We start from the raw sequence: 11,567 nt of genomic DNA on the forward strand, positions 1-11,567 counted from the left end.
ATCCATCTGTCCAGGGCCTGTGTGAATAATTAAAATGCACGTTGGAGTTGTGCTGCTTCTGGTTGTGTGTTAAGGGCGCGCTAGGTCGTGGGGCAGGAAGGTGACAGCCTCTCTCTGCAAACTGCTGGCTTAAATGCGATTTGATTAATGGATGTAGTTCAATGTTCAGGAAAGCTAATAAATTGGAAGGAAAAGAGCAAAGATGATTGAAGGCTTTAGAAGGTTGGCCTATGAGCCAGAGAGATATTTGTTATATCTTTAGCTAAGGATAAATAATGGGTGATTATCCTAGCTGCCAAATATTTTCAGAGATGCATGTTAAGGGTAAAAGGAATCCAGATGGGAAATGAAAATCACAGAACGAGCGTGAGGAAAATTAAAATATGGGTTAAGTAATCTAAAAATATATTAGTTCAGTCCATTCTATGCAGTTCTCTGGTTTAAGTGCTGAAATTCTTTTTGATACCGTTACTCAGATTTAAATATGACAGAGCATTAAGAGTGTTATATAAGAGGCAACTGTTTACTGATGTGGGATGGTGTGACTGATTATGTTTTCTTTGACTTCTCATGTGATTAATACCTAGAAGAATAAATTTTGAGGTTGTAGAACTAAAGAACTCAGTATAAGCAAAAGGAATTAGAGACAGGTTTAGGATTCCAGTTTGTAGGCCAGAACAATAAACCTGTATGACTTTGGAATAAAAATAAAAGTTATTATTGGAATGTTGAAGTGACTCATTTAAAATTCAATTTAACTTACAGACCCAGAAAGATAATAGTATCTTTAACAATGAGAGACTTTTCTCATTTATTTCTCATTCATTCTCATAGAATTCTCATAGCATTTGACCCTGCTATTCCTGGTCGTAGTAAGGGTTAAGCAAGTTTTCTGGAAATTATTTGCTGTTTAATACTAAGATACTGACTGACCTCACCTGTTCTCACCTGTTATTTTCCGATTTGTAACTGCAATCTCAGATGCTTCTGATTTTCCTCAAGGAGTATCCTGATTTTAATTATCTTCATATATTCATGTGAGCTACTTAGGACATTCGTTCTTAATTTGAGTTGACCAGTTCTTGCAAAATGATCTTCAGAAGGAAAAAGTTAAACGAGCATCAGAGCGAAAGGAGCAGCATCAGTTAGGAGCATTAAGTCTAAAAGAGCTAAACAAGATGCAAGGATTTGCCCAGGTAGGATTTAGAAGAGGATCAAAGACCAGAATGTATCACTGTTCTTTCAGACATCCTTGGCATTATTATTGAAATAATGGAGGAAACTACTTAAAGAAACCCCCAGGTTAATTGAGAGTAATGGAAAGAAATTACAAGGATGTATTATCACTGCAGTATCCTAAGAGTAGTTTGTTCCAGTTAAATCCACAAGTCTAGAGAATCTGCTCTCCATGTATTCATTATTTCTTACAGAAATAGAATCAARTTTGCCACATAATTTATATTCTCATATACCAAAATTCTTGCAGGGCTACTAGCAAGAGCTGTCATATATTGTTTTTGCAAGTCATATATTGTTTTTGGTGATGGAAGCAAACCTTCCTACACCTGGCTTTCTTATATAGAAAAAGGTTGGAAAATATTTGTTCCATTAAATGGGAAGAACTTTTCATCTCTTTAWTAAAGAACCTCTATCTTGCAGTAACCATTATCTGTTTTGTTTTTCAGAATGATGACAACTTCTTAAATATTATTTATGAAGCATATCTCTTCAGTGTGAGAAAGGCGGCAATGAAAAAGCCCATGTGAAAGCTGATTTTTAAATTAAATTCCAAGGACTTCGTGAATCCAGGGAAAAGTTTCAGTTTCTTTCAAGTAATGTTATGTTTTAAAAACTTCTGTCTTTAAAAAAAATTAAACTGAAATGGATGGTCTTTAGGCACTTTGCATACATGTAGATTTTGCTTATTGGCAAGTGATATGTGATGTATTGAGAAAGAAGAGGTGGGTGGAAACGGRTTGTGCCTTCAGGGAGGGGTCTGTCACAATACTGAAGATTTAATCACAAAATATCTTAAATTATTTTTCTTATATGGGCCCATGCTTATGATTGTTTCTCCTGCRTAAAGCCTCTGATCTCCAAGTACAGTTTCCTTTTTTAAATTATGCTGTGGTTATTCATGGACTGGATATTTTACATGGGTTTTCTCTGAGAGAGATGCCATAAGCAACTTTGGAAACGAACAGTTCCCATTTCTGGACGCATGGTGGCAATGTTGGACTTATTTTCAGCCCCGCGACAATATTGGCAAAATGTTAAAACTGAAAGTTTCCTAAGTAGACTTCCATCACCTCATTTAGTTGTCTGCAGAGCAATTTAGAAACTATTTAGAAGAAATGTCATGACTTTCCCCAAAATTTTTGTAGAAAAATCTTTTTCTATTTTAACAGCAATATTTTTAGCTAGTTGTAGAAAAGGGAYGCTGGAAGGGCTCTGGTGAATTGGGGTGGGAGGGCGGCTGTTTGTGATTATTGCTCTCAGCATAGCTTCAGGTGCCACTGGATTCATGTTTCTATTCCTCAAGAGCAAATCTGCGTTACTATAAGCAGTGTACAGCTTTGTTAAGAGGGAGGCTACCTGGTGTAAAAATCCTACTTTTTGCAGTGTGTTCGTGGAGCACAATGATTTCGTTGATCCATTTCTACAAAAGAAAATAAAATGGACTTATCTCTACTCCGCAATGATTTCATCTTATTATACGACAGACTATGTATGGGTTGCATGTATTAGCTCTTATTTTAACATGTTTGTACACTTGGCAGAAAACACATTGGTTTTAAATGATTTTTAATGAGGCTTTAAATYGATTATCATTTAAATTACTGAAAGAAATTGTATTTTTACTAGCATCTGCTGCTAAAGTGCCAGTAAGGAACCCAGTGCCAGTTGCTGAGGAGACATGACTTGCATGGTACAGAGAGCTCAATCTGTAATGCACAAATGAATATCCACCCTGCTTTGCTCTGAGGAGTGCTGTAGGCACAACTCCAGCCTCATCTGTGAAGGAAAGGTCTTCAGGGTGAGTTAGGATGCAGGTTTGAGTGAGTAGAGTTGGAGYTGTTTATACTGTTCCCTGTTCCCCTGTCCTTACTCTGGTAGAAGGGTGATATGGAGGTTTTGGGTTGGGTTTTCTGCTTAGATTTATTGGGAAAGAGTTTAGACTGAAATAAAAGAACACAAGACCTCCTTCCTTGATGCATGGGTGAATAGCAGCATGGGACTCGGGCCCAGACAGCTGGTGGGCTTTTCCTACACAGACTAGCTCAGGGAAAACAAAGGCTTTTCCAGCTCTRTTTTGTTACCAGTTTGCTTATGATCCTTGCAGACTTCATGAGAAGCACATGTTGCACAGATACCACGAAAGACAGATTTTAAAGATAACAAGTCTTAATTCCAGCCCTACGGCCATTATAAATTTATGTGATCCTACTCAGYTAGTTTGAATTACTTCCAAAATGAGCAGGTGTGAAAGAAATTGGAATCTACACAAAAGCATTTATGTGAGATAGTCATATAATATGTATCTTGGATTCTGCATTATTTGAGATGGTAATTTAAAGATGATGGGGACACATAGTCAAGACTTAATTTGACAGGTAGAATTTTTGTAATTGGTGGAAGAGGAAGAGGGAAAAAAAAAAAGATTCCAGCTCATCTCTGAAGCATCTCCAGCTGGGACAGGCTTCATAGTAATGGGAGAAACATTTTTTATTTATAGAAATGCTATATAGACATAGACATTTTAAAAACATCTTTATTGCTTTTCAAGTTAGCATTTTAAAAAATTAAATGCAAATTCTTTAAAAACAGCTGTTAACTCCTGGTGTGTATGACACATGGTCTTCACACTGTCTGACAAACTAGAGCCTCTCTGCAAGCAGGAAGGGTAAAGCAAATAGCTTCTGTTCTCTGCCATCTATTCTGGTTACATCTACAGCAAGTAACACTGACAGCGTTGGTTTTCTCCAACCCTCACTGTGTTTAGTTACAAGGAGTATCTGGGATTGTTCCAGAGGCAAATTACTGTCTTTTAAGTAACTAAGTGCGTTTTAAACTGGCTTGCACACTTACAGAGCACAACAGAGATAAGAAGGTAAAATGAAATGCAGAAAGAAATTAAATTTTATTGACACGTGATAGAAGAAGAGAAATAGAGAACTCTAGAGAAAAATATTTTTTTCAGGCTTGAGTTTCAGACYGTGGGATCTGCTTCTTGAAACATGTTTGGGAATTCATGTCTCAGTTTGCAGACACATTGGTGTATAAAACTGTGACATGCCCCCTTCTTTTTTCCTATTGCAAACTGAAGTGTCTATCCCAGAAAAAAAGTTTTTTTTCCTGAAATAGAGTCAGAGCCTTCCAGTACCACAAAAAAAAGCTGGAGGATCCTCCTGCATTACTGAAAACTTCATCCSTGCATTTTTGTATTGTGTTTTGCATAATAGCTTTTTGTATCAGCTGGGAATTTACCTTTCTGCATCCATGTCTTTGCAGTGCACAGGACAATTTGTAGATCACCTCTGAACTAGTGTATTTCTGAACATTACGATTCTCTGAGCTAATTTAGCTTTAAGATGATAATAGATTTGGGGAGCCCTTAAATCAACAGGGTCTTCAGAGAGGAAGAGGCCCCTGCAATTAGGGCTGCTGCTCTTTGGGCCTGATTTTTTCATTTGACTCTTCAGGCCTGATTTTTTTTTTTTTTTAATTTGATCTTAAATAGCACAAAGGATAGCAAGCTGCAGAGCAGGAGGTATGTAGGGTCACATTAACTGTGCTCTAGGCAGTTCACAGTAGGCATGTTGTGGAGGAGGCCAGGGGCTGTACCTGCCAAACTGGTGTGTTCCCCAATACACTGTCTTGGTTTTCGTCTTCTTTTTTTTTTTTTTTTTTTTAATATATAGAAGAATTTGCTTTATGTAATGCGTTAGTCCCAGTCTCAACACTGAATTCATATTCATTTTCAGTGTATTTGCACTTAAGCACTGTCCACTTGCTTATAGGATTCCTTGCTTATACGATTCCTTGCTTATAGGATATATAGGTCCTAGGTCCACTTGCTTATAGGATATATATAAAACTGTAGTTTATATATGAAATTGCAGTGAGAAGATAAGAAGTAGAAAGTAGGTGAAATACGAAAGCATGATCTCTGACTAATTCCAGCTCTGGTTATCATGGAAATACGTAATACTCAGTGAAGCCATCCAAACCTTTCCTGGGGCCCTTCTCAGAAAATTCAAATCCTTTATCTGATTTTTATGCATTAGCTGCCTACTGCTCCTCTATTTACTCCTCATTGTTGCTGTTGCAAAGGGGATAATTAAAACTGTACAGCAAAATAAAATTTTGCAGGAGCAGGATACAGCTGAATAGGCAGGATGTTAGGTCTCCTCTGACAGCCTATTTGGAATATGTTGAGCTTTGAATTTCAATTTTAAGTGCAGTGAGTATTCTAGATATCTATGTCCCTTTAGAATATTAAAATCACAGTTTAATATTTTAGCAAAGTTGGAGATCATTGCTGAGAAAAAGGCAAGATTAGAAAAAAAAATTTAGTAAGCATTTGAGGCTGTAAYGTAGAAAACATGAGAAGTCGGCTTTTCCCAGAAGGATTCCTTAAAAAAAAAGGCAAAATTCTAGTTATTGAAATGAATAATGTACTAAAAAATGAATCTGCAGTCAAACTACAGTAACCTTTACTGCTAGTCCTGACTGAGGACTTCTAAGAGACTCGTAAGACTCCCTGCCTGTTCCACAGTGCTGCCGATATCTGTAAAGRGCTTCCCGTGGCCCCTGGACGTGTAGTGCCCAGCGGAGCTGGGAGCACAGCAGAAACACGTCCTGCGAGACACCGAACAACCAGAGGCTGCAGCTCTGGAAACGCTGTAGCTGGCACTGCTGCAGGAGCAGCAACCCGTCCCAGCCACCACTCTTAGCTGCTCATTCCCACTCCCACCRTCTATCCTTCCTTTTCCCTTTTGTTTTTTCCTTTTTTTTTTTTCTTCTTTAACTTGATTAAGGCAGCTGCACACTGAAATGCATTTCAGAATTATCCAGGTTAAGACGCCTCCCCACTACAAGGCTGGTTTTAAGCTGGATCGGTTCAGTGGGGAGCTGCCGAAGCACCCGCAGCAGCACAGGGACAGAGTGGGAATAAGTGCATGGGAAGTGGGGAGAGGAGAGCAAGGCAGAAGAGCTGAGCTGCAATACTGCCTTAAACTGACCTGAAGCATTTCTGAAACTGCAATCTAAAAGTCTTTCCCCTTTCACTGGTATTAATACTCTGAGACAATACACGAGGAGCAAAATGCAATTTTGGTATCTGCAGTCTCGACTCTGTGAAAAGTTAGGAAGGTGTTTGCAAATACCTCCACAGAGGGTAATTACTATCCGTGAGCCTAATTGCTCTGTGGAGCCAGTGGAAAGACAGGATTCTCCTGAGGACAAGTCAGTAGAAACCTGATTTAGCCTGGGAGATCAGGGAGGCTGCGCTAAAGTTAGCCTTTGCAAACACCTTCCCCCTCCTCCTTGTGCTAAAACAAGCCTGACATCAGAGCAGGTCCCTATTTCTTCTCACAAAACAGCAGATACTTGAATTAATTTCCTTTTTTTTTTCTTTTTTCTTTTTTTTTTAACTTTTTCAGTTTATTGGAGACTATACCATCAAACAAAATGTTCAGCTCTAAGTCAGCCCAACATGGAAGTGAGAGATGCAGGGACAATTGAAGTCCAGCATCTCTTTGTGGTTAGCTGAGAATACTACTGAGATAAACAGGAAATAAGCACCAAAAAGATAAAGGGGAGAGGAAGACAAAATCTTAGGTAAATTTATGTAATAATATCTAGAGAAAGCATGCCCAGTGTATGAGCACCTTTATCGTGTAGCTGTTACAGGAAGACCTCTTGTATCTCCATGTATCTTCCTTTTGAAAACTGAGCAACATCATAAAAACTCCCACAGAACGAATTTAGAACAAACATCTGGTGTACAGAATGGCAAGTCACTGTGTATTTGGTGGGAGCAGCAACTTCAGTCACTTGTGTAACCAAAAAAAAAATTTTTTTTTGAAACTCTTTTGGACGTGTATTAGTTAAAAGCCTTTTCTTATTGTGCTCTGACGTAAATTCTACAAAACTGCAAAGCAAAGCTGTGAGTTCAGAACAACATGTCTGCATTAATAACAGCAGTCAGCAGAGGTAGAAGAAAGAGTAAAACCCCTCCGGGCACGTGATGACTAAACTAAAGTCAAGATATGGGAAGGATCAGAACTTAGCTGACTCTCCAGTAGGTAGGAGCCTGTTTTCAAGCTAGGAAGGAACTACAGGAAATGATGGCAAAGCCCTAGAACCACTGCTGTGTACACAGAGGGGTGCTAATGCTGCCACTGGATGCTCTGTAAATATTAATTCTTGTCTTATCCAAGTACTGACACCCTGCAACACCGGTCCAGGTACCAAGTGCAGAGCCCCTGCACGTTGGCGTGACTGGTGCTGGGGTGCCTCCCCATGACAGCAAATGGCTTTGGGTCTGCCCATGGGCACRGCATTTCTCCACCTGATTCCTGAAACCTACTCAGGAAACATACCAAAATTGAGTTAGATATTATTATGGCACTTCAAAAAGGTGCCTACATCTGTGTTTTTCTTCAGCACTTGCCTGTAAATATAGCATTCAGAAGGATGGAGGAAAGGAACATGCAGACTCTTGGCAGTGTTCCTGGCATAGGGTTACTCAGGCTGGGAACAAAAGCTCTGCTTTCTTTCATTTTTACTGCTGCTTGGCAGCCTGACTCATTAACAATCTCCTCTCCACTTASAGCGGTAGCCCCAGACATACCACTTAGTGGAAGTGCCTGCTTTTCCCATTCATTTAAGATTTATATTTTTTTCTGCTTGAGGATCCCATTTTGGATTCTTATCAGGAAAAGTCCTGTGTTCCATGGGTTCTTCCAAGGATGCGGGTAGCCGTGGCCAAGAGTTTGAATTATGAGATGAGCCACCAAGCTGTAGCCTAACCCAGGGATTCTATACTTAATGTGGTTGACAACAGAGGTGGCAATTCCCAGCTCTTTGGAGTTGTGGGTGCAGGTAGAATGAACTGTTGTCCCTTCTCTCTTACCCTCATGTGATCTACCTTTCCMTGTTTCTATACCCAAAGGCTGGTTTACGTCCTCTTTCCTAGCAATGAATCAATTCCCATAAATCCATTTCCTACAGAGCAGCTGCTCACAGAGAGATACTTACCCACATGATCCATGTGAGCGAGCTCAAGTGGTCACCTCAATGTGCTACCTCYAAGTGGAGCATATCCTACTAATAATGTGTGCCACAATTTAGGAATGTCTAGCCAGTATCAGCAACACCAAGGATGATGATGATGACTCCTATCACACTTAAAAGCCTTGTTATCCTTGAGAAAAGTGYTTTCAGAAATCATAAAACAGGAGATTCATCAAGACAAAATAGAARGAATTAGTAGAAACATAAAGATGAAGAGCTTGCAATTAACTCCTTTGACTGAGATATCAAGAGATGCTTAGAGAGCATTAAAGTTCAGAAGAGACACTAAGCTAAGCACTGTCTGGGGGACATTAAATCCAGCAGACAGGTGTTCTTCAGTGTTAAGTGCATCAAACCAGCCCACAGACCAAAGATCAAGGAAATACAGACTTGCTTCTGAGACATCAGCTGGCAGTCAAAGTTGAGCAAGCCTTGCAAGTGCTACTGAGCTACACTGAGGAGCTACATCTAACGAAATGGGATGTTTTCAGAGGTAAAATACCAGCATCASAAGTAGAAAAAAAATAAAGGTTGGGGATCTTCTCATGACATCAAAACCATGTGCTTAATTACACTGCTGCWGATGGGAGCAGGTCTGAATAAGGTCTGAATTGGTAACTGGCTGGGATGGCTTCTGGTACAGAACAGAAGGACTCAAAAACTCTGCTCAGTATTTAATCCAAACCGGTCTGATCTTCTTCTGTGGAGATGATAATAGAAGTTATTTCATATTCTGATTAAACATCTTGGGATGAGATTCATGCATTATTTTACAGATTTTCTGTTACTTACATATAAGTATACATTTTTTGATGTCTTCAGCATCGCCCAGATATCTAAAAATGCTTTAAATGCTTTTCCATACAAATTACCCTTGCAATGCAGACAGAAGGAAATATTATCTCCTTTTCAAATGGATATGAAGCGTGGTTACATAAGGGATTTATCAAGGTCATAGGGGAAGTCAAGAGGCAAAGCAGGGKATTCTGCTCCTCAGCCACAGCTCATTGGGGCTTTGTTTTTCTTCCAGAAACAAATCAGACTCATCTCCCAGTCCAGCCCAGATTACCCCGCTTCCCAAAAGCAGCACTTTGTAGATATCAGCATGCCAAGTAGATAGGGAAACCTGGAAAATGCAAGGAGCAGCAGCAGCATAGCATGCRAACACTGACTCCTGACAAATGAGGGATTTCTGAAGCTGTGTTTCTCCCTTCAGCTGCTGGCGTATGACCCGGCAGGAATCCCTTCCCCTTTCCTTTTCTCTGCAGCATCACACAGCAGCGCAGGTTGCACAGCTCAGGTAGCCTGTGCTTGGGAGCGCGGTATGTGGGAACAAAGAAGGAACAAAGCCAGCGGGATTGAACTAAACAAAGACAGTATTTTTGCAAGTAATTCCTGTATCGATCAAGAAAATATATATATTGTTGATCTGAAATGTGTTTGCTCCACAATATATGCAATAAAATCTCCAGCAGAGACCACACTAGAGAGGCCAGCTAGTACCAGTTTCCCATTACCCTTCCTGTCCCTTCAGCATCTGCTCATGGTTCTGAGGCTCCGAGGTGATTGGTGAAGTGCTGCTGACAAAGCTGCTGCTGCATTTCCTCCTTAGAATTGCTTTTCTTCTTCCAAATGACTGCAGCAGCTTGGGAGGGTGTTCCTGAAGGCTTTCCAATGGCCTGCCCAGAGGTGAGCCTTTGCTGTTGGCATTTCCAACAAGAGAGAAATGGACAGAAAGTGGATTTTCAGAGGAATAAGAAAGTGGAAAACATCCTGTCCGTTAGCCGCTTGCCCGCCAACACAAGTTTGCCAGAACAGGTTGCATTCCTCAGCTTTCGAAATCTGTCCCTGCTTCTGTCCTTGGCCACCRTGATCTTCATGCTTCAGAGAAATGCCCCTGCCCAGGAAAGCAAGTGTTCTTCAGCAATGCTGAAAACCACTGTCACAGAAAACCYGTGCCTCTTGAACATGGGAACTTTGCCATAAAAACTTTCAACTCACAGTATTTTTTCGCGTACACCATCTATATTTGCTTCTATAGCTTTTTGGCCCTGAATATGCATATACACAACTTGCATTTTTCTAGTGCTAATTACAACTTTACTGCTTAGTTAATATGTGCAGTATCGTTTTAAATTCMTCTCATCCGCGCTGTCTCGGCCGAAATGCAGGATAAGGACCCCACGCCTGTTCTACCTTGTCAGCTTTCCTAGCCACCWGAAGAGATTAATTCCAAAGACTCTTTACTTACATCAAACTAACAAGCACTTAATATTTCCATCTTATTCCACACCAGATGCATTAGATCATCTCTTATATGTACAAGCAGCAGCGTGCAGTGTCCAGGAGCGTGCTGGCCTCCATTCATCCCTCTGGGAATAACAGGAAAGCAGTGAGCAACCTTTTTATGATCACCTTCAACATGTTTGTGTCAGGAAGGACAAGAGCCTGCTATTCCCTTCCTTGGAGGGAAAGCTTTGGAAATGAACAACTTTGTATTTTCTGTGTCCACCTTAAACATGTAGATGAGAAGAAAGCAGCTGTTAGTAGAGGTAAAACTAGAGATCAGCAGAGAGAAAAGAATCAGCAGAGCCCTGGAAAAACTGTGAGAGACAAGTGAGGGTTTACGGCACTTTAAAGACAGAAAAAAAGCTGATGAGGAATCTAGGAGTTGCCAATAAAGGCAGCAGAGTTTGGAGGTGCCCCAGGAAAGGATTTGCATGCTTCTGGACACTCTGCATCCCCAGAGGGTGATGAGGAGTGCTAGGGCTCAGGCCTTGTGTACTGACCCTGTTATTTCCAGAGCCACAGCCCACGCTCAGGAATTCACCTCAGAAGTGGTCTCAGTTGGCAGGGTGGAGGCACAAGTGTTGTAAGGAAAACGGCTTGAAGCATGAGAGCTGCTGAAGTGTGCTGGTAGAGACGGCCCTTTGCCTAGAAGACTGCAAGGGGACGGCCACAATGTTGTGTAACAGCCTGCACCACAAAGCCCAGCTGCTGCGTTTAGCTGCAGGTTCCCTTTAGGAGGCCTAGCAGGGCCTCTCATGGGCAGCTGGTCCTTAGCTGGGTCTTACAGCTGGGAAGTGGGAGCCTGTTCAGCCTGGAGAAGAGAAGGCTGAGGGGGGACCTGATCAGTGCCTATAAATACCTGAAGGAGAGAGTGAGGAGGAGGGGGTGGCCTCTTTTCAGTGGTGGCCAGCGATAGGACTAGAGGAAACGGCCACAAACTCAAGCACCAACAGTTCCACAGKAACTTAAGGAAAAAT

The 11,567-nt window shown here is 40.9% G+C and overlaps 1 protein-coding gene across 2 annotated transcripts in view; it reads left to right on the forward strand.

Moving 5' to 3' along the window:
- DCP1B (decapping mRNA 1B) overlaps positions 1-2,456 on the forward strand; it is a 42,175-nt gene extending 39,719 nt beyond the window's left edge. For both annotated transcript variants that reach the window (XM_026052128.1, XM_026052130.1), the window contains exon 9: positions 1,686-2,456. In XM_026052128.1, coding sequence (XP_025907913.1) covers positions 1,686-1,766 — 81 coding nt within the window. In that variant the 3' untranslated portion in view covers positions 1,767-2,456. The remainder of the gene's footprint in view (positions 1-1,685) is intronic.
- Positions 2,457-11,567: the final 9,111 nt, after the last annotated feature.

The sequence above is a fragment of the Nothoprocta perdicaria genome, unplaced genomic scaffold, assembly GCF_003342845.1.
Source record: "Nothoprocta perdicaria isolate Ctin4 unplaced genomic scaffold, notPer1 scaffold_84, whole genome shotgun sequence".
NCBI lineage: Eukaryota > Metazoa > Chordata > Aves > Tinamiformes > Tinamidae > Nothoprocta > Nothoprocta perdicaria.